General features: G+C 44.2%; 1 protein-coding gene across 2 annotated transcripts in view; it reads left to right on the plus strand.

Annotated features, from left to right (window-relative positions):
• The window catches only part of plekhh1 (pleckstrin homology domain containing, family H (with MyTH4 domain) member 1), a 73,173-nt gene that overhangs the window by 14,879 nt on the left and 31,619 nt on the right, over positions 1-26,675 (plus strand). For both annotated transcript variants that reach the window (XR_008086305.1, XM_035743567.2), the window contains exons 2-12: positions 3,624-3,831; positions 18,144-18,206; positions 18,536-18,688; positions 18,922-19,005; positions 19,543-19,624; positions 20,004-20,605; positions 22,805-22,936; positions 23,115-23,327; positions 24,624-24,702; positions 25,006-25,097; positions 25,220-25,367. Coding sequence is in view for 1 of the 2 variants with exons in the window: in XM_035743567.2 (XP_035599460.2) it covers positions 3,679-3,831; positions 18,144-18,206; positions 18,536-18,688; positions 18,922-19,005; positions 19,543-19,624; positions 20,004-20,605; positions 22,805-22,936; positions 23,115-23,327; positions 24,624-24,702; positions 25,006-25,097; positions 25,220-25,367 (1,801 nt within the window). In the remaining variant the exon portion in view is untranslated. The remainder of the gene's footprint in view (positions 1-3,623; positions 3,832-18,143; positions 18,207-18,535; positions 18,689-18,921; positions 19,006-19,542; positions 19,625-20,003; positions 20,606-22,804; positions 22,937-23,114; positions 23,328-24,623; positions 24,703-25,005; positions 25,098-25,219; positions 25,368-26,675) is intronic.

The following is a 26,675-nucleotide window of genomic DNA, read 5'->3' on the forward strand; positions in this document are numbered from 1 at the left end:
GGCTACAATGTTGTGCAAACCATAAACCCGGGCCGACCAACCCAGATCAATTCTTACAATATCAGGAACGGGCTGAAAATCTACATCAACATTCGCTTTTATTCAAATTGTCACCTCTCAGTGAAAAAAATTGTTCATGCCACAAGAGGTACCGAATCCCGGCAAATAGGTTCAGGAACGAAAACGAGAGGTGCTCGATCATGATCCAGCAGGATCCAGCTCAAATTACCCACAGTCGTTACCCCCCCAACAATCTCTCACAGGCTCACGTCAGAATTAGAAGTTCATTCGTGTTTGTCAAACGTAAAATGTAGAAGTTGTACCAAACGTCAAATTTCAAAGTGTTTAAGGTTAAGTTTAGGCATTAACTCTGAATGGTTAAGTTAAGGTTTGGGGTAGGCATAAAACAAACATATATTAAAAACAACTTTCTATCGCTGGATTTGAACATGCAACCTTTGGAAACAGAAGCAGACGCTTACACACCGATCCACCATCCCTGGCTACAAAACCCTAGCAAAACCTGCTTGAAAGGAACAGCACTCACTGTTGCCCCAAGTGTCTGGTTTTCACATCATCTCCCAATGTCCTCAGACATGGATGGACGTCGAATACTGACTTGTACCACGGGTGATCTGGCTGTACCCCCAACACTAGTCCTGCAGTATTATTAAGAAGCTCCATCTGTAGCTACCCCAACACTAGTCCTGCAGTATTATTAAGAAGCTCCATCTGTAGCTACCCCAACACTAGTCCTGCAGTATTATTAAGAAGCTCCATCTGTAGCTACCCCAACACTAGTCCTGCAGTATTATTAAGAAGCTCCATCTGTAGCTACCCCAACACTAGTCCTGCAGTATTATTAAGAAGCTCCATCTGTAGCTACCCCAACACTAGTCCTGCAGTATTATTAAGAAGCTCCATCTGTAGCTACCCCAACACTAGTCCTGCAGTATTATTAAGAAGCTCCATCTGTAGCTACCCCAACACTAGTCCTGCAGTATTATTAAGAAGCTCCATCTGTAGCTACCCCAACACTAGTCCTGCAGTATTATTAAGAAGCTCCATCTGTAGCTATCTGCTCATCCATTCCTGTGGCCTGACGCTTGATATCTCTTTGTGTGAGAGACGTGGTTTTATGTGTTGTGTCTGCTTAATACTTTAATATGCATTTGTAATGTGTGTGTGTGTGTGTGTGTGTGTGTGTGTGTGTGTGTGTGTGTGTGTGTGTGTGTGTGTGTGTGTGTGTGTGTGTGTGTGTGTGTGTGTGTGTTACAGTTTTTTTCCATTGCTAAACGACAGTGGGCACAACTGGAGTCACATGTGCAAAACTCTAACTACAGTCTGCACTACCAACAGTCACCTGAGCTAAACAGTTCACATCACCTGCAAAACTCATTCCAAGCAACACAACTCTTAACACATGGCTCAAAACACGCTCAGTGCAGCCAAACACTATGCACAACCCTCACTGAGATAACACACACTGTCACTCAGAACACACTGAGAGTAAAAACACTAGCATCAAACACCAATACAGAAAATACAAACTTTTCATCTTTACAGTTTGAACAATTTCAGTGACTTCATACAAAGTAATATTTTCTTCAAAGAAAAGAGTGACATTCTTTCACATGATTTATTAAAATGTTTAGAACATAACAATTCTTTAAGGTAAATGAAAATTAGCAGTTTGCTTCAATAGTCTGTAGTAATTTACGGAATTACAGTAATGAGAAAAAAAAGGTAGAAACTAAAAGTACATACTGTAATTCAAACAAATAATTGAGGGGCTAATCCTGCCTCTCTCTATAGCATCAGGCCACAGGTTTTCTTCAACATCACATCTAATGTTTTCTCTTGCCATGCACCTGGGGAAGAACCTTCTGGAGTGCCTTATCCATCCCTGGCAGTCCTCTGGACTCGTGTCCTCACATCCGACACGCATGGCTTCCAAAAGAGACATTTGGTCATGTGGGTGGTGACCAAACACTTTCCACCTCCAGGCAGAGAAAAACTCCTCTATTGGGTTGATGAAGGGTGCATATGCAGGCAGGTACAAAACCATAAATCTGTGATGTGCTGCAAACCAATCTTTGACAGCTGCAGAGTGGTGAAAAGCAACGTTATCGCAAACTATGACAAAAACTTGGGGGTTTCTTACTGGCTCCCCCTGTTCTGCTGGCACTAGCTGAGCATAGAGCTGTTCTAGGAAAGCTATAAGCCTTTCTGTGTTGTATGGGCCAATGAGTGGTGTGTTGAGAAGCAAACCATCATTGTCCATTGCAGCACACATGGTGATATTTCCCCCCCTTTGGCCTGGAACCTCCACAGTGGCCCTTTGACCTATAACATTCCTTCCTCTGTGCCGTGTTTTGGCAAGGTTAAATCCAGCTTCATCGATAAATACAAATGAATGTGGTCTTTCCAGTGCTTCCACCTCCATTACTCTCTGAAAAACAGTAAGTGCACAGTGTTACTGTAGAAATGCTAGTGTTTTTTTTTTAATGTAAATATTTTGTATAGCTGTGTACGTATCCTCAGACGTCTTACCTGGACATATTGGTATCTTTGCGCTTTTACCCGTTCACTGTTTCGCTCGAACGGTACAGTGTATAACTGTTTCATTGTAACTTGGTGTTTCTTTAGGACTCAAGCAATAGTTGTTGTGCTGACAGAATTAACATTTTCAAATATATCATTATCAGCCAGCACTCTATCTTGAATCTCCCACAGTTTTATTGCATTGTTGACAACAACCATGTCAACAATAGCATTTTCCTGCGCATCTGAAAATATTTTTCCTCTTCCCCCTGTTGGGGGCAGCCTTTGGGTCCTGTTGTAAAAATATATTTTTACAGTCAAACTTACTGTAATATATATCTGTGTAAATATTCTATAATTGCAATACAAAATAGATTCCTGTAATGTTTTCATTTACTGTAAGGATGTAACTCTCACCTGTTTGCATGATGGAAAATTCGCATTACAGATGCCACTGTGGATCTTTGCAGATTGGGTTGCACCCTCAACCCTGCCTCTCTCAATGAGAGACCATGGTTCACGAGATGGTCTATAAGTGTAGCCCTTATTTCATCTGAAATAACAGCTCTTTGTCTTCTTTTTTCTTCCTCCACGCATCCGCCCTCTCCCTGCCACCATTCTCCCTCCACGAACCCATCTTCCTTGTTCCATTTCCAAAATGAGTCTTTCTGAGCTCTACCTATATATACTGTAATATGTGTGTGTGTTCACTAACAAGTCTAAAACAAGATACCTGCTTAGCCTTTCAGCTGAAATTGCAATCAGCAGTGTTTGAAAGGCACAAGGCTGAAATCTATTCCGTTTTGAATGTGTGGTTCACAGTTTTGACAGCAGTTGTGTTAGCATTTGAACAAAGTGCTGTAAATCCACAGTGTTGTGCAGGTTGTGGTTAAAGTCATGGGATAAGTGTGTAGAGTTTTGAAAACTGTGTTCAAGCAATGAAAAACGAACTAGAGTTTGGTCCACATGAACTGCTGCTGTGCAGACTGTAGTTAGAGTTTTGCACATGTGACTCCAGTTGTGTCCACTGTCGTTTAGCAATCAAAAAAAAACGGTAATCACTGTGTGTTGTTTGGCAGGTCCGGGTCAGTCGGTCGGCTACCAGTCTGCGAGTTCTGTCGGTCAGCGGTCAAGATGGCGGACGTCTTGGAGAGCGGCGGGGCGGGAGCAGGCTCTGTAGGAGGAGCCGGCAGCGTGGATTGGCAGAAGCATTGCGTTGCCTTGGAGATGCAGCTGCTCAGGTTCCGTCTGCAGGCGGGGAAGATCCGAGAGCTGCTGGCTGAGAAGGTGAGAGAGGGGGGCATCATGGGTAATGTAGTATATCCACCATCACGTGCCGTTGCTACTTTGTAAGGTCTAAGGCAGCGTTTCTTTATCCTGGCCAAAATAGGTGCCCATTTTGTTTTTGCCCTAGCACTAGACCTGATTCTACTAATCAACACATCATCAAACCTTTGATTAGTAGAATCAGCTGTGTAGTGCTAGAGCAAAAACAAACTGTGCACTTAGCTGTATTTGAGTTCCCAAGACCAGGATAAAGAAACGCTGGTCTGATGGAAAAGAACAAACAGTTGTACCCAAATCTACATGATTTTGTCATCACATAACATAAAGTACGGGATTATGTTTCCCACCCACGGGGCAGCCTTGCCAGTGTGTGTTTTGACCTGACATTGATTTGTTGTGCATGAATGAACTGTACTATGTCCAAAATGCACCGTTTGTTTACCATTATACAGCCAACAGACACAGACCGTGTGGGATCTGGTTATGCTATGATGATGATCATTTGTGTTGATTTAGTAGAACCGGCTGGTTCAAGAACATTTTCTTTGAGTATTCCTCCTTGGCCAGTTGCCACACTGACACAAAAGACTACCTGTGAATGAACACCTACAACCTCCCTCCTCCTATCCCTCTGTCACTCCCTTTGGTGCTTTTGTCGTCCTCTAGACTCTGTCATGCTGCATTGACCTCTGTGTTGCAACAAATGGTTAACTGTCTGTTCCTTGTCTGTTCCAAACAGCCCTGCATGAAAGCAAGTAAACTGCTGACTTGTGTGAATGAGTGCCTGAGGGAAAATACAGGTGCGTGTGTGTGTGTGTGTGTGTGTGTGTGTGTGTGTGTGTGTGTGTGTGTGTGTGTGTGTGTGTGTGTGTGTGTGTGTGTGTGTGTGTGTGTGTGTGTGTGTGTGTGTGTGTGTGTGTGTGTGCGTGCGTGCGTGCGTGCGTGTGTGTGTGTGTGTGTGTGTGTGTGCGTGCGTGCGTGCGTGCGTGCGTGTGTGGTTTGTGCTGTGTGGTTTGTGCTGTGTGTGTGTGTGTGTGTGTGTGTGTGTGTGTGTGTGTGTGTGTGTGTGTGTGTGTGTGTGTGTGTGTCGTGGTTTGTGCTGTGTGGTTTGTGCTGTGTGTGTGTGTGTGTGTGTGTGTGTGTGTGTGTGTGTGTGTGTGTGTGTGTGTGTGGTTTGTGCTGTGTGTGCGTGTGTGTGTGTGTGTGGGTATCAGGGAGGCTGCTGAGGGGAGGACGGCTCATAAGAACGGCTTGAACGGAACAAATGAAATGGCATTAAACGCATGGAAACCATGCATGTATTTGACACCATTCCACTGACTCTGCTCCAGCCATTACCACGAGCCCGTCCTCCCCAATGAAGGTGCCACCAACCTCCTGCGTAAGTGTTCTGAGAAAGTTCCTTATAAAATCCTTCCAGAAACAGTATAGCAACATTTACGAGGGATAGTTCTTAACATTTTTAATTGTAACATGAAACAAACATTTTTCCTTGCTTGTTTCAAAACATTATAATAATGTTCAGAGTATGTAAAAAAAGGGCTAACCAAGAAAAACTTCCAAAAACACTAATTCAAGGCAAAACATTGTTGGAGCAACAAAAAAGGCAGAGATCATTTATTATTTGCTCACTTGCTTAGTGTTCGGAGTAACGTTGTTCTCATTTTGCTCTGGGACTGCTTCTTGCTAGCTGTAAGGGAGTATAAAACCAAGTATATTTGCATTGTTTTGGTAAGGAGGACTGTCATTTTAAGTTTCAGCCCTTATCCTCCTGCTGCTGTAGGTCAATCAGCCGGATGTTTACAGGGCAAATTTAGGATTAATGATAAGATCATAAAGTCTCTCTGTTGCCCAGTGGCCTCTGTAGGATTTACTTTTCTGTCTCTTGTCAACCTATCAGTCCTCTACCTTCACTCTCTCTGTGTGTGTGTGTGTGTGTGTGTGTGTGTGTGTGTGTGTGTGTGTGTGTGTGTGTGTGTGTGTGTGTGTGTGTGTGTGTGTGTGTGTGTGTGTGTGTGTGTGTGTGTGTGTGTGTGTGTGTGTGTGTGTGTGTGTGTGTGTGTGTGTGTGTGTGTGTGTGTCTGTGTGTGCGTGTTAATCACTGTGTGTTGTTTGGCAGGTCAGACGGTCGGTTACCAGTCTGCGAGTTCTGTCTGTTTGTCGGTGTCGCGTGTGTGTGGCAGGGGTGTGAGGCAATCATTCCAAACAGCAATAACATGGCCGATTAGCACTCAACACCCTCCCCCTCCCCAGAGAGAACACACTAAGCAACAACACAGACCTCCACCCACCATCCTTGTGTGTGTGTGTGTGTGTGTGTGTGTGTGTGTGTGTGTGTGTGTGTGTGTGTGTGTGTGCGTGCGTGCGTGCGTGCGTGCGTGCGTGCGTGTGTGTGTGTGTGTGTGTGTGTGTGCGTGCGTGCGTGCGTGCGTGTGTGTGTGTGTGTGTGTGTGTGTGTGTGTGTGTGTGTGTGTGTGTGTGTGTGTGTGTGTGTGTGTGTATGCGTGAAATATGCCTTGTTTGCTCTTTATAGAAGAGCTGTTTTCTATTAGTGATGGGTTGGCTACAGTAAGTAAACACGAGACATGTGGACTTAGGAAGAAATTCATGTAACTATGAATGTCTTCCTAATGGCCCTAAGAAGTGGAGACGTGTGCTCTATCATGTGATGCAGGTCAATGGTCACCCCAGAGAGGAAGTCTATAGAAGGCAAAAGGCTACTGGCTCTGAGTGCACTGCACATATAAACATGATTTGTTGGGTTAGTTTGTTGATTTTATAGTACTGGAACCAAATGTGTGGAGTCTAAAAACATAGGATGAGGATAGTGCAAGGGAGACTAGAAGCTGTGTTCTCCAACCAAATTAGGTCTCACTGGACTTTGGGAAGAAACCTGAAATAAGCGTCTGGACTGGAAGATTAGAGAGAAAGGACTCTTTCTCTGTCTCTCCCACCCATCTTCCCTTTGTCTATCTCTCCTCATGTAACATGTTGACCTCTGGATGTCCACTTAATGATTGAGCCAACATTTCACTAAACCATCAACAGTAACAATGGCTCTCACTAACCATTAACAGCCATATCACTGGGTTAATGATTATACTGTAGTCAGTTGCAGCTGAAACACCGAGGTAGATGGATGTTGGAGTTTGGCGAAGAATAGCCTGCGCTTTCTCTCTCTCTCTCTCTCTGGTATTAAGACAATATAGTATAAGTTGCAGGTATGGCTAACCTACAGACCAGCAGCAGCTTTCTGAGGGTCTGCAAAAAAGGTGTAGAATGCAGGCATACATTTATGGGAGTATTCTTAGATGTGTGTTTACTGCTAGCTGCATTTCCAGGTCCTCTTTCAAATACTTGTTTCGATGTCTCACTATGGGATTCCCTGATAGGCGGATCACTACAGGAGGAACCAATCACACAACTCCTGTCAGGGAGACAGACCGGAGTCCTTCCCTGCCAGTCGCCCCAACGCTGGTTATTCTCGCTCTCTTTCTCAAAAGCCTGTGATTGCGGCTCGCAATTCGGGGCATTCCTGCATGTGGCAATACCACCTACTGTACTGGAGCGCCCGCGCCCCCGCCCCTGCCTGTGTACTGGAGGCCTAGCTTAAAAATGGACCACTATAAGTATGAAGAGGGGTTCCTGCAGGTGCAGGAATTCCTACAGAAGGGTGCATGAACCTTTTACTTTTTTAGTTTTGGTCCACCAGCTTCAAACAGCTGTAAAAAAACAAAACAATATTTTTTTTGTATTTGAAAAGATATTTCACAGCGATTTAGATGTTACAATGATTCCCTACACTAATCAGTGCTTGTTTTCACACATAAACTGAAATTGAGCAAACAGTATAGAATTTTTGCAACCAGAAAAGGACCGAGCGATTTCCACTAGAAGAAGTCAGAACAGCTTTCCCATTTTGACAGATGCTGCTCCGGCGGGAGAAATCAATAGGAAAATATCTCAATACTGTGAAACACTATCATTTCACTATTACTGCAGACACTTCATATATATATATATATTTTGAACATTTTCAGAAATTCCAAAGCAAAAATCCTATGTGTTGTACCTTTAAACATACAAAAAAGGCTAGTGAATTTGCCAGCTTGTCCCAATGACTTAGCATGAGTTTAGGTTAGCATGCTAATCAATTAGCATGCACCCCAGCCTGGATATTTTTGTCAGTTAAACATGACGAACTGAATACATTATGTACAGTATATTAACGCATCATTATCAAATATTGTAATGAGGAAACATTTGAGAAGTGAATGGCCAACATATTCACTCCAAAACAGGACTTGATTTTCTCTCAACTCAGCTCAAAAACATCTGCCATTGTTTTCCAAAATATTTTAGAATGGCAGACTCATCACATGACCAATATCTGTTCTCTGATTGGAAGATTCCAAAAAATTGCCCACTAGGTGGCACTACCGATCACAATTGCTCAGTTTTATGGAAAAATGTTGCAGCAACCATTGCCGCAAGGCCAGCTAAACCACCAAACTAGCTTTTCTACCTAGCCAGACTGTAAAAATGCTAGCTCTCCTCTCTCATTTAGTTCAACCCACTTTCCCTCGTGACGTGTTGACTAGACTGACTGACCTAGCTTCACAGCTCGACTGTCAAGAGCAACGCTTTGTTCATTGAGAGACAAAGAAAGCACGTGCTTTCTCCAGCTGACATTGTGCTAATTAGCTAGGTTTATATATTTTTTTTAGCTATTACCTTTCTCCTCTTTCTCTACATTCACTTGTTTGTGTTAACTAGACCGACCGGTTGAGCCTCACTGCATTACGTTCATGAGAGAATATCAGCCCAAAGTCGAACAACGCAACCATTTAGGGATGCAGGATGGGTAACAGTGGTTTTGACCGCGGACCAAGCCAATCGTTCAAAATGTAACAAGTAGTTTTGGGTGTCAGGAAAAATGTAAAAAGTGCATTCTTTTCTTTAGGAATGTAGTGGAGTAAAAGTAAAAGTTGTTAAGAATATAAATAGTCATGTAAAGTGCAGATTACCTAAAAAACGACTTAAGAAGTACTTTACATTATTTTGCTTTACACAACTGGAGGAAGCTCATGTTCCGTATGCTTACGCTTAACATGCTGTCTCACTCTGTTCGTCCAGGCAGCTGGTTCACTTCAGTCGACATACAGGACGCTTATTTTCACATTAGCATTCTACCAGCACACAGGACGCTTCTCAGGTTTTCCTTTCAGGGCACAGCCTATAAATATCTCGCTGTCTCCTTCGGGCTAGCACACGCTCCACGGACGTTCAGCAAGTGTGTTGGACAGCTCTAGCACCCCCGAGTAATCAGGGGACGAAGAGTCTTCGCCTACATCGATAATTATTTGCTTTGCTCCCGGACACAGGAGCCAACAGTGTGAGACACGGTTTCCCTTAAAACCCACCTCTTCGCGTTCGGGTTCAAGATCAACCAGAAAACAAAGAGCTGTTTGGTGCCCACACAGAGAGTAGAATACCTAGGTGTCACGTTGGATTCTCTCCTCTGTTCCACAGAGGGCACTCGGTCATGTTCAGTACGCATCTCAAAGTGTTGGGGGTTGATGGCGCCCACCATCTCCGTAGTCCCACTAAGACTACTGAGGATGAGAGACCTCCAGTGTTGGGTATCTGCCCAGCATCTGTGCACACCACGTCACCTCAATAGAAAGTTAAGGGTGACCACAGAATGACTCTCGGCTCTCCGACATTGGAGAAGCACCTCGATCTTTGATTCAGGCACTCCCCTACGGTTAGTATCAATGAGGAAAGTGGTGATAACAGGCACACTCACGGTGTGGGGGGGTACAGTTTTACGAAGGAAGACCAGTAAACGGATTGGGGTCCCCACAGTTACGCCATGCTATTATAAACTGCGTCAAACTGCTGACATTGTTCCTTTCATTGAAACACTTTCAGCCTTTCCTTCAGAATTGTCACATCCTAGGGCCTCCTGAGTGGCGCAGTGGTCTAAGGCACTGCATCGCAGTGCTAGCTGTGCCACTAGAGATTCTGGTTGGAGTTCAGGCTCTGTCTCAGCCGGCTGCGACCGGGAGACCCATGGGGGCGGCGCACAATTGGCCCAGCATCGCCTGGGTTAGGGGAGGGTTTGGCCGGCAGGTATGTCCTTGTCCCATTGCGCTCTAGCGACTCCTGTGGCGGGCTGGGCGCGGTGCACGCTGACACGGCTGCCAGGTGTACGGTGTTTCCTCCGAGATATTGGTGCGGCTGGCTTCCAGGTTAAGCAGGCATTGTGTCAAGAAGCAGTGCGGCTTTGCTGAGTTGTGTTTCGGAGGATGCGCGGCTCTTGACCTTGGCCTCGTCTGAGTCCGTACGGGAGTTGCAGCGATGGGACAAGACTGTAACTAACTACCAATTGAATACCATGAAATTGGGGAGAAAAGGGGTAAATAAAATTAAAAAAAGACAAAATAATAAGGAAAAATATCAAAGAAAAAGAAAGGTCCAATTCGACTGTGGTGGCATGCATCAACTGTCCGGGTGGCGCTCGCTCTCTGCGTCTACACAGACGAGCTGTCAATATTATTCTGTGAAGCAGACCTGCTCTCACTACGCTCAACTTGTCTCAGGCGTGCTGAATGTGGGAGCGGACGAACATATCTCTCCCTTATTAAAACTGCTTTGCTGATTGCACGCCTGCAAAGCGAGTGAGTGAGATGCACGCACTGTCCGTCCCCAATTCGTGCCTACAGTTTTCCCGGGGTTATCCAAGGGTTAATTAATTGGCTTTTGGTTTCCACCCGCCACTCTTCTCTTCTACGGTGGAAAATCGTCTCTACAGTTTGTGTCCACAACACGCTTTGCACACTTACTTGGATAGAACAAGAGCAACTGTTCGTTTCTTGGGCACCTCTCTACAAGGGTCAGCCCTTCTCTCGTCAACGGCTATTCCATTGGACAGTGGAGGCTATTATAATTGTCTTTATGGACCCCGGACGGCCTGAGGGCTCATTCCACTGGAGGTATCTCCTTGGGCCCTGTTCAAATGCATCTCTTTGCGAGAGATTTGCGATACAGCATGTTGGGCCACCTCTCACACATTTATGAGCTTTTACCAACTGGATGTCACTGCACCTTTGTTGGTGCATCCTGTCCTCGGTGACAAAGCCTCCGAGGCAGTGGTGAAGTGGTGCCTAGAGAAGTGGGTACACTTCAATTTAGCTAAAAAAAATAAAAAAAAGGAAAGGCATCCTGTGTGAAAGTTTTCATGAGAAACAGTTATAAATCCCATATTGGTCTTTCAGAGTCAGGCCAACAACCCAAGCTGTACTGTGCAAGTAGGTTAATAGTAGGCCTAAACAGATACCGTAAATGAGACTCAACTGAGTCAGGAGAAATTGACAGATTTCTGATTTTTCACATTTCTTTCAGATTTTTGCTCTCAAAAGTCACACTTCAATAGAAAAACATCAGGAGACCATTTTTGAGGTCTGGGGAAAATCCAATAAATGTAGATTTATTTTTGCGTGTGTAATTACCCTTCAATTCAAGTGCACAGGCACTGCTGTTTGCTTAGCGGTGTTTCTGTAGCACATGAGATGTCGTTTCCAAAACAAATGGCCACTGGATTGATGCAAATCATCATGATATCATTTTGCCAGTTAGGCATAGGCGACTTTGTAGCTAGTTAACATTTCATTGAGAAGGTTTTTGGGAAGCCTTTCCCTCTGTCATAAGCGTCGCTATATTAGCGTCGCTAATTGTTTGAAACCTGGACGTTTTACATCCTATAATGAGGCATGTCTTACGTTGCTTCAAAGTAGCCTATAGCCAAAATCCCACCATAGAAACGAGGATGCAATTATTTTACAGACTTCCTCATATGCATTCTCCTGTACTATTGGTTTCCTTTCAACATTCTTTCATTGTCTAGCAGCCAAAGGTATTATCTTAGTCATATTATCAACCCATGATGGTTGTTGCATCTTTAGATCTCCCCTCTTTCTAAATTTAGAACAGATCCTTCCATCTCTGTTCATGAAACCGCTCGCGTGTGCTGAGAGTGCATTTAAGAACGGTGTTTTCCCACAAATGTTATTTTGGAACAGTTGCGTGTTGGCCTACCGCCGCGTGCACTTCGCTGGGCCTAAAATGTGAATAAATAATAGGTCAGAATTGTAAGCGAAACATTCTGATCTGTTCCATCAGCCTTATTAATCGTAGACCTCCCCTACACTACTTCAACACACATTGTGGGGACTAAGAAGTGAGTATACGCAATGCCCACTGAAAGATTAAGTGGGTACCCCGTGTATACCTGCGTATACCCTCCATGACACCACTGCTCTGAGGGGTGATATTGTTGGGACTACCCTGGCTTCGGGAGAGCATGTCTGTGATGCGAGAGTTCTCCATAACCCATTGTGAGACATCAAAATGAGTATTTGAAAGAGAACTCAAGGTTACTTTTGTAACCCCCTGTACTCTGAGGATGAGTGAGATGTCCCAGTGCATTTCTCTGCTAGCAAGAGGGCAAAGAAGAGAGACATGCTTGAGAATAACCAGAGGGTCTCCGACAGACATTGTGTTATTGGTTCTTCTTGTAGTGATCCTCCTATCAGCAAATCCCATTGTGGGGCATCTCACTCATCTTCTCAGAGAACCAAGGTTACAAAAGTGACCTTGTTTCTCCATTTGTTTACTCATGTCCAGATTTTCTTAAGATAGTTGCAGCAGGAGTAAGTTAACTGCGCTGACGAAGCTATCAGCTGTTAGTGGATGAGATGACCCGCTGTGTCTCGTCCAGTCTGTTATCCTGTCTGCCACTCTCTCTGTCCACCTCCCTCCCTGGATACTATCAGCCCCTCTGGATTCCTCAGTGTTAAGAGAGAAGAGGAGTACCATACCATCACCCGACCCACCTTCCAACCTTACAGCATTTACAACTCCGCTCAGCTCAACTTTCGAAACACAAGACTCCATTTTGAAAAGAAAATCTAGGCTATTTTATCTTCCACACAAAGAAATACTAAGCATTTAAATAAACATGTAATACATATATTCATCTTAGATTCTATGCTCTTACAAGTAACTTGGTTGAGGTACTTGGTGAAATATGTATTAAATGTAGCAGAAAGATGATTCTGAAGTCAGTCAGAGTGAACAACAGTTGCTGGATACTTGAGATACTGTACTGTAGTTGTCTCATGCCTGGTCAGTGGACCCCCCCCCCCACACACACACACACACAATCACACACACAAGCACACACACACACACGTACAAAACACAGTAATGTCAGCCTTCAATCCCATGACTCAAGTTGATTCCCTTTCCCAGCTCCTTCAACTTCTAACCTGCTCGGACCTCCTTTGTTTTCTAAAGTTTACTACAAGCTCCACTCCGTTGATCCACGTGCGTTCGCGTGGGTAAAGTGGGATTTCGTGAGCAGCATACACATTCACAAGGTGGCGACAGCAAAGGTTTTTCTTCTTGTCATATTATTTTGTGAAAGAGTCACTTCACTAGCTAGTAGTAGCTAGCTGGCAGCCTGGCTAGCTGGCTTTAGACTGGCTAAAAACATAGCACGCTAGTTAGCCTTTTTAGCTCCCCACATCTCCATGTGAAATAATACGATTTATAATTAAAACAATATGCCTTGGCAAATATTTGTATCCTTGCCGGTGTAACCTAAAACATTATCCCATGCTGCTTATTTATTTATTCCCATATCAGCTAAAAATACAACATCATCATGTTTTGGTCACGGAGAAAAAAAGCACATGGCTAGCTAGTTGGCTCCAGTAGCTTCTTCTTAGTTAATACTTGGATTATTTTTGGTTGGTTTACTGTTTGAACTGTCGCTGGGATTACATTTGGCTATTCTGATGATCAGATATACTGGAGATCAGATCAAGGAACCAAACGACAACACTGCCCCCAGAGATGATACGGCACGTCTCAATTTTCAGCGAGTACAAAAGTATGTTGAACGCCGGAGAGTATATAAACTCGGCAAAAAAAGAAACGTCCATTTTTCAGGACCCTGTCTTTCAAGGGTAATTTGTAAAAATCCAAATAACTTCACAGATCTTCATTGTGCGGCAGGGTAGCCTAGTGGTTAGAGAGTTGGACTAGGAACCAGAAGGTTGCAAGTTCAAACCCCCGAGCTGACAAGGTACTAATCTCTCGTTCTGCCCCTGAACAGGCAGTTAACCCACTGTTCCTAGGCCGTCATTGAAAATAAGAATTTGTTCTTAACTGACTTGCCTGGTTAAATAAAGGTAAAATGTTAAAAAAAATTATGAAGGGTTTAAACACTGTTTCCCATGCTTGTTCAATGAACCATAAACAATTAATGAACATGTACCTGTGGAACGGTCGTTAAGACACTAACAGCTTACAGACGGTAGGCAATTAAGGTCACAGTTATGAAAACTTAGGACACTAAAGAGGCCTTTCTACTGACTCTGAAAAACACCAAAACAAAGATGCACAGGGTCCCTGCTCATCTGCGTGAACGTGCCTTAGGCATGCTGCAAGGATGCATGAGGACTGCAGATGTGGCCAGGGCAATAAATTGCCATGTCCGTACTGTGAGATGCCTAACACAGCGCTACAGAGAGACAGGATGGCAACAACAATTGCCCGAGTTACACCAGGAATGCACAATCCCTCCATCAGTGATCAGGCTGTCCTCAATAGGCTGAGAGAGGCTAGACTGAGGGCTTGTAGGCCTGTTGCAAGGCCTACAAACCACCGGCAACAACGTCACCTATAGGCACAAACCCACCATCGCTGGACCAGACAGGACTATGCTCTGAATCTTGCGTCTCCATAGAGCTTGTAGTAAGCTTTACTTGGATGTGTCAGATACTTTAATGTTCATTCCATTTTATAAGTACCTCCTATGTCCCCTCGTTGTCATATTTGCCTGCTTAAAATCTTCCTGAGAGACTTGTGACTGACTATAAGCTAACCATATGCTTTTTACTACTGGTTAATGTGTGGTGAAGACTTTGTTTACTTTTCTGACTCCTTTCTCACTCGGCCAGTAATGCCTTTCTTTGGACTCATTCTCAAGGTTTTTGACCTTGAGGTGAAGAGTCACTTCACCACTAACCACTAACACCCTACGCCCACTCCTTCCCTCTGTTCCCCCCCTTCTCCCCGAGATTTAGTCAGTGTTAATCCAGCCGTGAGTGACTAAATCTGTTTCCTAAATGGCGTCATATTCCCTATATAGTGCACTAGTTTTGACCAGAGCCCTGTAAGCCCTGGTCAAAAACAGTGCACATACCTACAGCTGAAGTCTGAAGTTTACATACATCTTAGCCAAATACATTTAAACTCAGTTTTTCACAATTCCTGACATTTAGTCCTAGTAAAAATTCCCTGTCTTGGGTCAGTTAGGATCACCACTTTATTTTAAGAAGGTGAAATGTTAGATTAATAGTAGAGAGAATGATTTATTTCAGCTTTAATTTCTTTCATCACATTCCGAGTTTACATGCACTCAATTAGTATTTGGGAGCATTGCGTTTAAATTGTTTAACTTGGGTAAAATGTTTCGGGTAGCCTTCCACAAGCTTCCCGCAATAATTTGGGTGAATTTTGGCCCATTGCTCCTCGCAGAGCTGGTGTAACTGAGTCAGGTGTGTAGGCCTCCCTGCTCGCACACACTTTTTCAGTTCTGCCCACAAATGTCCTATAGGATTGAGGTCATGGATTTGTGATGGCCACTCCAATACCTTGACTTTGTTGTCCTTAAGCCATTTTGCCACAACTTTGGAAGTATGCTTGGGGTCATTGTCCATTTGGAAGACCCATTTGCGACCAAGCTTTAACTTCCTGACTGATGTCTTGAGATGTTGCTTCAATATATCCACATCATTTTCCTACCGCATGACACCATCTATTTTGTGAAGTTCACCAGTGCTTCCTGCAGCAAAAGCGCCCCCACAACATGAGCCTGCTTCATTGTTGGGATGTTGTTCTTTGGCTTGCAAGCTTCCCCCTTTTTCCTCCAAACACAACAATGGTCATTATGGCCAAACAGTTCTATTTTTGTTTCATCAGACATTTCTCCAAAAAGTATGATCTTTGTCCCCATGTGCAGTTGCAAACCGTAGTCTGACTTTTTTTTATGGCGGTTTTGGAGCAGTGGCTTCTTCCTTGCTGAGCAGCCTTTCAGGTTATGTTGATATAAGATTTGTTTTACTGTGGATATAGATACGTCTGTACCTGTTTCCTCCAGCGTCTTCACAAGGTCCTTTGCCGTTGTTCTGGGATTGATTTGCACTTTTCGCACCAAAGTACGTTCATCTCTAGGAGACAGAACGCGTCTCCTTCCTGAGCGGTATGACGGCTGCGTGGTCCCATGGTGTTTATACTTGCGTACTATTGTTTGTACAGATGAACGTGGTACCTTCAGGCATTTGGAAATTTCTTCCAGGGATGAACCAGACTTGAAGAGGTCTACAATTTCTTTCTGAGGTCTTGGCTGATTTCTTTTGATTTTCCCCATGATGTCAAGCAAAGAGGCACTGAGTTTGAAGGTAGGCCTTGAAATACATACACAGGTACACCTCCAATTGAGTCAAATGATGTCAGTTAGCCTATCAGAAGCTTCTAAAGCCATGACATCCTTTTCTGGAATTTTCCAAGCTGTTTAAAGGCACAGTCAACTTAGTATATGTAAACTTCTGACCCACTGGAATTGTGATACAATGAATTACAAGTGAAATAATCTGTCTGTAAACTATTGTTGGAAAAATCACTCATGCACAAAGTAGATGTCCTAACCGACTTGCCAAAACGAGGTTTAATGACTCCAACCTAAGTGTATGTAAACTTCCGACTTCAACTGTATATGGGCAAAACGTATCCTTATTCTAGTATTAATGTCAGAGGTCGAGGCAGTCTTTGCGAGGTTTCCACAGCTAAGCTTTAACTGACGTGTATCTCAATCGTTGTGCTCTATGTTTAGCTTATCATGCTCCAGTGTTGAAGTACCAGTCCTCTAGAAATGTAAAAACATCTGATCTCACCACAGATAATTCCTCCGAGACTCCCGTCACACACACGCGCACGCACACACACACACACACACACACACACACACACACACACACACACACACACACACACACACACACACACACACACACACACACACACACACACACACACACACACACACACACACACACACACACACACTATCCTTGTGGGGACCAAGCAATTGATTCCCATTCAAAGTCCTATTTTCCCTAACCCCTATCCTTAAACCTAACCCTTAACCTAACTCCAAATCCTAAACCTAACCCTAATTCCTAAACCTAACCCCTAACCCTTAACCCTAATTGTAACCCTAAACCTAACTCCTAAGCCTAAACTAGCCTTTTTCCTTGTGGGGACTGTGAAAATGTCCCCACCGTTACCTTGTTTTACGATCATTGTGAGGTCCCATCAAGGATAGTAAAACCAAAAAATACACAGACACACACACAGACTGTAGCCCCCTCTGATGAGCTCAGTATATGGCAATTTCGAGACCACCCTCCACTATAGGATGAAGTTAGGTTCAGTGTTTCCTGAAAACCCTCTGATGACCTTGCCTGATAATGTTCAAGGTTTTATTGTTCAGTAGAATTGCATGCTGTGAAGAGAAATGTCTGAGTTGAATTGGTATCGTGCAATGACTCTCACAAGGTTTGACAAACCAAGGGTCCTCCCTCCTCTACCCCCGCTCCCCTCTCTCCCAGACCCCCCACAGCTGTGTGTGTGCGTGTGTGTGTGTGTGTGTGTGTGTGTGTGTGTGTGTGTGTGTGTGTGTGTGTGTGTGTGTGTGTGTGTGTGTGTGTGTGTGTGTGTGTGTGTGTGTGTGTGCATTTGTTAACAGAGTGTGTGTTTGTTTGTGGTCTATAGAGCTAATAGAGAGTGTGTGTGTGTGTGTGTGTGTGTGTGTGTGTGTGTGTGTGTGTGTGTGTGTGTGTGTGTGTGTGTGTGTGTGTGTGTGTGTGTGTGTGTGTGTGTGTGTGTGTGTGTGTGTGTGTGTGTGTGTGTGTGTGTGCTAGCCTACATTGCAAGATGTGTCTTGTCTGAACCTGTGCATGGCAGCGTCTCTGAGTTGAGTTGTTGAGTTTGTGTAAGCACTAGAGCTAACAATTGTGATTGTGGAGGCTCAATAGTTACCCCTCAAAAGGAGGGCAGTGCAAACTCTCTCTTACACAACCACACGCACACACAGGATTTTCCAGTGACCCTCTTGGACCCCATACTGACACAGCTGACCCGTAAGAAGGAGTAACCATGGCAACCTTTTTGTCCCCTAGATGCAAGAGCTGGAGCAGAGGGTTACAGAGTCTGACCAACGGGCTGAGAGCGCCGAGAAACGGGTACGGCAGAGTTTTAAAACCACGGCTTCAGTTACTGGAAAAGCTTCAGTCGCCTCAAGTCGCTGCAGCACAGTCTGCCCAGAGTCAGGCTCGTCTCCACTACACACAAGTCAAAAGAGATGTTCAGAACTTTCTCTCTCCTTCACCTTCTTCCTCTGTCTTTGTCTCGCTCTCGTTCCTCTAAGTTCCGCACTATGCTCCGTATAAACATCGAAGGCTCTACTTTTTTTGTCTCCTCTACCGAGAGTCAGAGAAAGAGCCCGCTTATTCCCGTCTACCTTGCGAGTCTGTGAGCATGTAATCCTACTGTAGTTAATGATCTATTACAGGTCCATGTCATGGAAGAGAAGCTGAAATCTGCAAACATGCTACAACCCAGCGAATCAGAGAACTCGTTGTACAGAAGGTACCAGGAGCTGACCAATCAGGTGCAGGAGAAAGATGCTGTGATAAAGAGATTAGAGGTGCAGCTGGAAAAACAGGTATGGAAGTTATAGGGTGAGTCACAAATGGTTTCCTATCCCTTTTATATAGTGCACTACTTTTAAGCAGAGCTCTATGGCCCCTGGTCCAAAGCAGTGCACTACATAGAGAATATGGTGCCATTTGAGAAGCAACCATAGATAAGGAACATACATGTCCATTTATGTTCATAATGATGTGGGTTTTGATAAACCCCTGACTAACCCTAAAGCCCTGTTTTCTTGGCCTATAGATCTTAGTCAGAGCCCAGGAGGCTAAGATCATTGAGGAGAAGGCTGCTAAAATCAAAGACTGGGTTACATTCAAGCTACGAGAGGTAAGCTCAAATACAGCATGCAGTATTGTTGTCACGATACCAGTGTGTATCACAATACTATGAAGTAAGGAAGAAAAGGACACAAAACGTGAATTGGACTTAATGTCCTGAGGAAAATAGTCCTAATGTAGGGAAAAAACAGCCTTGTGTCGTCACCCAGTGTCACATTTGTTTACTTTGCACGGTACAGATGTAGGACGTCTTTTCGAGACAGTTTGGAGGAAAAAGATCCTCCAGCAACAGGACATTTGAATTATTATGTGGATTATAATGCAGATACATTTTTGTTTTTGAAGGACCATCGGAGTTTAGCCTGCTTTGTATGTTCTCTTTTTGGCAAGGAACATTTTAGTATCACAATACTGGCATCGTGTACAGTACATGTAAATCCTATATGGACCAGCCAAGTCAAAGATTTCTTTGCCATTATTTCAACTGGAACACAAACATAGGGTCATGATCAGTTGATAGAGACAACGAGAACAATTCACTCAAAACTTCTACTCTTTGTCATCTTCTTTCTGTACGGTTCTTCAGATGGAGATTGAGAACCAGCAACTGAAGGTGTCAAACCTGAAGCAGGCAGAACAGATCATGATGCTCCAGGACAAACTCCAAGGTGATCCTCCTTCCACCACAGTTGTACAAAACTCATGGGAACTTCAGTTAATCTACCCAGAATACTCTCTGAGAGTGCCACACTCTGTTTTAATAGACAGGCACACCTCGCCCAGAGGCCTTGGATGCTTGCCAGCTGCTAGTCAACTGTTTTCCCTGCAATAACAACTACAAGGATCTGTCCCAGTGGGAGTATGTAGATTATGAAGAGAAGGGGGCCCAGCACAGAGCCATGGAGCACACCCTATGTTACTTTGATAGTAACACCCTATGTCACTTTGATAGTATGTTGGTCTATGTTCTTCAGAGCATGTTGTGATATTGCCAAAAGCTGCTGTTGTGTCGCTAGATTGACTATATTTTCCCCTCTTGTTCAATAGCTATCTTGGAGAACCCTTCATCTCCTGGACCACCCACCTCTCCTTCCACAGACACCCACCAGGTACCCTGCAGCCCCTTATACCCCCCAAGATGTCCAGGGACCCCGCCAGTCCAGGAGGAGACAAGCTGGGGAAAACAGACAGGCATAGGGGACAGGTCAGAGCAGCCCTGTAAACGGAGCGGTGACCGAGGGGACAGAGACACAACAGGCCACGGCACAGTGACAGTAACCCTGTCAAACACTCCCTGTTTGGGCAGCAGGGGCAGGGAGACTAGGGCTGGACCTGGTAGTCCTGTTCCAACCACTCGAGGTCAAGACCAACCACTAGGTGGTGCTACTCCCAGAGACCACTCCTCGGACGAGCTCAGCAGCAAGTTCCGCTCCCAAAGTCTCCGCTCCTCCTCCTCTTCCTCCTCCTCCTCTTCCTCCACCTATGAAACAACCCACGGGGGTCCCGGTATCCCTGACACCCCTACCCCCACCTCCACCCCTAAAAGCCCTCTCCTCTGCCGTTCTCCGTCTAACTCCCACCCCTTCCAGACCACCTCCCAGACCCTGGCTCTACCCTCCCATACTGGGACCAGCATGACCTTACCCAAGGTGTGATACGTTCTACATTCCTAACTAGTGGCCCTTAATCACCTGTCATCACAGTGCTCTTTCCCTTGCTTGTATCTGTGCACCTGTGTCGTACATTCCTTGTGACTCAGGGATTCTTGGAAAACGGAACGATCTGTACTTTTCCCCCCCACATTGTTTCTTAATATTAACAACATTTGAAATACTGTATATATTTTGATAGACCAAAGTATCGGCTTTCACACAATGTAAAGGAACAGCCTCCTAATTCTCCGTCAGACACCATAAAAGGCATTTCATTTTACATTTACATAGGCCTTGATTGTTTAATTCTAACATTATATGTAATACAAATAAGTCTAACTTAATATGTAATACAAATCTCTGAACGCATTTTTGTATTGTTTAATTGCGCTATACACTGAGTGTCCAAATCATTAGGAACACCTGCTCTTTCCTTGACATAGACTGACCAAGTGAATCCAGGTGAAACCTACGATCCCTTATTGATGTCACTTGTCAAATCCACTTCAATCGGTGTAGATGAAGGGGAGGAGACAGGTTATTAAAGAAGGATGCTTAAGCCTTGAGACAATTGAGACATGGGTTGTGTGTGTGTGTGTGTGTGTGTGTGTGTGTGTGTGTGTGTGTGTGTGTGTGTGTGTGTGTGTGTGTGTGTGTGTGTGTGTGTGTGTGTGTGTGTGTGTGTGTGTGTGTGTGTGTGTGTGTGTGTGTGTGTGTGTGTGTGTGTGTGTGCCATTGAGAGGGTGAATGGGCCAGACAAAAGACTCAAGTGCCTTTGAACCGGGTTTGGTAGTAGGCGCCAGGTGCACCGGTTAGTGTCAAGAACTGCAACGCTGCTGGGGTTTTTCACGCTCTACAGTTTCCTGTGTGAATCAAGAATGGTCCTCCACCCAAAGGACATCCAGCCAACTTGACACAACTGTGGAAAGCATTGGAGTAAAAATGGAACAGTATCCCTGTGGAAGGCTTTCAACATCTTGTAAAGTCCACGCCCCGGCAAATTGAGGCTGTTCTGGGGGCGAAAGGGGGGTGCAACTCAATATTAAGAAGGTGTTCCTAATGTTTTGTACACTCAGTATATAATGCTCCAGGGCTAATTTCATTAGTATTTAGGCATGTTTTTCTAGATTCAGAACTTGAATCAACATTTATAAAGCAAACATTCTGCCTCAGATCAAGCACAGCAAATACTTCAATAGTTTAAGCATATGTTGCGGAACAGTGGTAAAAACGATCTTAGGGGGGTTAGCCATCAGTGACGGAGTTGACAACAAATACTCAAAGCAGACACATTTTCGCCTCTAAATATAAAAGATGAAAATAAGCATTTGTTAAAATCCCCAGTGAAACTGAACCATTCTCTCAGATCTTTCAGCAATCTGACAGAATTGAAGTTAAGCAAAAACCTGACAGGGTTTGTATTTTACAGAGTTGACAAAAATGTCATTTTTCTTCTTCATTTCAAGTGGCATAAAAAAAGTGTCAATGTAGAGTGGCGTTATGACTAAAACCTCATTAAAATCAACATATTTGAACCAAAATTCTATTTTATCTTAATCTATCCGGGAGCTGGAGTTGACAGTTTATGCTTGTAACCATGGTGATTTGGAAAAAAAATAGTATGAAGAGAACTTTACAGACCTTGAGTGATCTTGTTGCACGACATGTAGTGAGGACATGAACAAGGGGTACTTAAGGGGGAGCGAACCCTGCTCATTCCTGAGTTCATTTAGGATTTTAGACACATCTGACGAGAAAAATATTCCTTAAAGTTAGAGAGAGCTATAATACAAGAAATTACATAAGACCTTTTTCAGTTCATATTCATTAATGGCCGTTTCTAGAATTCGAAACACCTTTTGGGGGGAGAATTGGGATCCTTTGCTTCGGACAAGGGCATTTCCAGGAATAGAGCCGATATGGAAATGAATACTATCGAAAACATTTTGAACATTCTAAAAACAAATCTTTCCCCTTATAGAATTGCCCTAAATGTAATTTTTAAGCTCAAATAATGTTACAAAATCAGACAATGATTGTCCCAACTTTCAAGAATTCCTGCACTGTTTGACTGTACCTATGTGTGATGGCCGCTCTGGGATGTAAACCTGTTAATAAACTTAGTTGAACTTGAACCACATCAATCTATCAATCAAATTTCAATCAGTCATGTCATCTTTATTTGTGAACTAACAGTTGCGGACGCCCCTGACCCCCCGCGATAGCGTCCAGCTGGTGAAGAAACACTACAGCCAGCCCCAGCCTGGAGGTCTGGACCGGCTGCACCACATCAATGTCCCCACAAACATGATGGCCTCCAGCACCCAGGTAAAGAGAGGGAGCCTGCTCAACTCTATCCTGTTGTACAAAAACAGTGAGAGGGTGCCTGAAGTCAACCGTCTGTCACGTAACAACGGAGAAAAAAAAGAGGACCTGACCTCACTCACTTGATGTAGTTTCAATTGTAGCATTTGTTTGTTGTATTTGCATCTTCTGCACCCTGTAGAGCCCTGTGTCCCCTTCCAACTGCAATCATGTCCTGGAAGAGACAGATATAGATGACGGGCTGCCTGACGGTATGGAGGGGGTGGTGGAGGGGGCCGGGGACAAAGGTCCTCCCGAGGAACAAGTGTTTGTTAGGTTGGCTGAGGATCTGGAACTGCTGGACCCAGATGTCCTGAAACCCCCCACCCCTCCTCTCCACCGGTTCCCTTCCTGGGTAAGATCAGTGTTGAGGGTAATGTGTTACAAAAGGAATCAATAGGGTAACGCGTTACAAAAGGAATCAATATCAATATAGTAATCAGATTACTTTCATGAGCAACGGAGTAAAGTAACGTGTTACTTTTTCAAGTTGGGTAATATTATTACAGTCGCTTTGTGTTTCCATGATCCGATCTCGACTTGTTTCCTCATTTAGTTCCCGAGCGAGCGGAGAAGGGCTGTTTGGAGACAAATGTCGTAACAGGTGCTGTCCATATAAATGTATAGAGGACGCACCGCTGATCATTGCCATGGATCACTTCTGTGATAGCAGGGCTTTCCCGTCTAGTGTCAAGTGTGTGGTCTCTAACCAGAACTAGTGGCTCGAGAGAAACATTTTGAATGAAAAGATAGGAAATCTGTCCAGATGTTTGGCTTACAGTATATTATGGCTAATTAAACAGCCCATATATATATATATATATATATATATATATATATATATATATATATATATATATATATATAGCGCAGTACGTGTAGACTAGCACAGGAAAGCAGCGCCACAGATAAAAGAAGCTAGTGATCAAACCTGCGTTAGTAAGTAACCTATCTTTTTTCATGAAAGTAACGCAAACTAATATGCCATGTTACTTTCCACACCAAGTAATATTGTAAAGTAATGCGTTACTTTTGTTAAATGTAACGAGTAATATGTAATATATGCTGTATTTCTAAGTGTTTTTTTGCAGTTGTCTCATATCTGTGTACGTGTGTGTTCCTGTAGAGTGGCTGAGAGCAGCCAAAGTATTGTTATACAGATGAGGTCAAATATATTGACACCCTGCCACCATGTCTTCTAAAATAAGTTGGAATTGAAAAAACTTTCATAGTTCATATGTGTATTTGTTTGATTTACACATGCACAGGACCCCCCCAATTTTTTTTTTATTGCAAACTAAAGTTGAGATTTTTCACTTCAAAGTTCAAAATAAATGACTTAATAATTTATCATTCAAATGAATTTGGTTGGAGGCAAGTGATTCTTGTTAACTGCTAATCTATCTCACCTGTGGTAAGTTTCAGGGTAAGGAGAGAGAGAGAGAGAGAGAGAGAGAGAGAGAGAGAGAGAGAGAGAGAGAGAGAGAGAGAGAGAGAGAGAGAGAGAGAGAGAGAGAGAGAGAGAGAGAGAGAGAGAGAGAGAGAGAGAGAGAGAGAGAGAGAGCGAGAGCTCTATTGCCAATATCTTTGACCACATCTGTGGAACACAAACACACACTCATGCTTGCACATTGATCTATGTGCTCTACAGGAGAGCCGTATCTATGCTGTGGCCAAGTCGGGGATGAGAGTATCAGAGGCGACTGCAGGAGCCAGAGGTCCTGGACGAGGTGAGTTACCCTGCTTATGTTGGAAAAGACTCTCTGTGTCTGTGGGGGGTTACAATATGGGATCTGTCAGTGGTCCTTTTGATGGTAACATCCTCTCACAAGACCGGGCTAAGTAACACCTGTGCAGGTGCGATCCGGGAAGCTTTTATGAGCTCTCCGAAGAGATGTGTAAGGACGGAAACCTTGTTTTTTTCCCCCCATCGGCTGTGATGAAACAATGGGACTTAAACGCAGTAAGACACACAGCTATAATTATCACCTTTGCGTTCTCTCTGGATCACATACATCTCGTGCTTTCTGCAGGATCCAGCTTACCGCAGTACCCCTCCACAGGACCGTTCACTCACCTGATTTACAAGAATATCAGTGTGCCCGTGTATACCACACTCAAAGGGGTAAGTGCCATACTCTACAGTAGCTCGAGTTGTGACAGACTGACAAGGACATATCGACTTCCTGTGGACTGTGGTATGAGCTGAGGAATATCTAAAAGTCTCTCCTGTGTGTGTGTCTGCAGAAAGCCACTCAGATCAGCAGTGTGCCCCTGCATGATGATGACTCTGGTTCGGAGGACGACAGTGGCTCTCTGGCCAGCCTCAGGACCTCCACCCTTGGCCCAGACAGGAAGGGAAGCACCCCTGGGAGCCCCCGCGCCGTCAAGAGGGGTGAGCATTGCTACATCAGCGTTGTTATCCTTCATAGTTCACTGACACGGATTTAGTCTGTTCTCCGGTGCTTATTTTAGTGTAAACGGTCTTCCAACTAGGAATAACTATCGGTTGTTGGTCCCTGACACAAGAAGAAACATATACTACATGACCAAAAGTATGTTGAAACCTGCTCGTCAAAACATCTCATTCCATGATCATGGGCATTAATATGGATGTTGGTCCCCCCTTTGCTGCTATAACAGCCTCCACTCCTCTTGGAAGGCATTCCACTAGATGTTGGAACATTGCTGCGGGGACTTGCTGAAACAGGAAAGGGCCTTCCCCAAACTGTTGCCACAAAGTTGGAAGCACAGAATAGTCTAGAATGTCAATGTATGCTGTAGCATTAAGATTTTCCTTCACTGGAACTAAGGGGCCTAGCCCGAACCATGAAAAATTGTCCCAGACCATTATTCCTCCTCCACCAAACTTGACAGTTGGCATTATGTATTGGGGCAGGTAGCGTTCGCCTGGCATCCGCCAAACCCAGATTCGTCAGTCGGACTTCCTGATGGTGAAGCGTGATTCATCGATCCAAAGAACACGTTTCCACTGCTCCAGAGTCCAATTATTGGCGACCTTTACACCACTCCAACCGATGCTTGGCATTGCGGATGGTGATGTTTGGCTTGTGTGTGGCTGCTTGACCATGGAAACCCATTTCATGAAACTCCCGACAAACAGTTATTGTGCTGACGTTGCTTCCAGAGGCAGTTTGGAACTCGGGAGTGAGTGTTGCAACCGAGGACGCGCTACGCGCGTCAGCACTCGGTGGTCCTGTTCTGTGCGCTAGATGTTTCCACTTCACAATAACAGCACTTACAGTTGACGGGGGCAGCACCAGCAGGGCAGAAATTTGACGAACTGACTTGTTGTAAAGGTGGCATCATATGACTGAGTCACTGAGCACTTCAGTAAAGCCCTTCTACTGCCAATGTTTGTCTATGGAGATAGCATGGCAGTGTGCTCAATTATATACACCTGATAGCAACAGGTGTGGCTGAAATAGCCAAATCCACTAATTTGAAGGGGGTCTACATACTTTTTTATATATAGTGTAGTTACAGGTTTTCTCAACTTTTTTGTACTGTACCAGGGACCAACAAGCTATGGTTCTTCTCTATTTTTTATTTATTTTTTATTTCACCTTTATTTAACCAGGTAGGCTAGTTGAGAACAAGTTCTCATTTACAACTGCGACCTGGCCAAGATAAAACATAGCAGTGTGAACAGACAACAACACAGTTACACATGGAGGCCTGC

This window comes from Oncorhynchus keta, chromosome 29, assembly GCF_023373465.1.
Source record: "Oncorhynchus keta strain PuntledgeMale-10-30-2019 chromosome 29, Oket_V2, whole genome shotgun sequence".
NCBI lineage: Eukaryota > Metazoa > Chordata > Actinopteri > Salmoniformes > Salmonidae > Oncorhynchus > Oncorhynchus keta.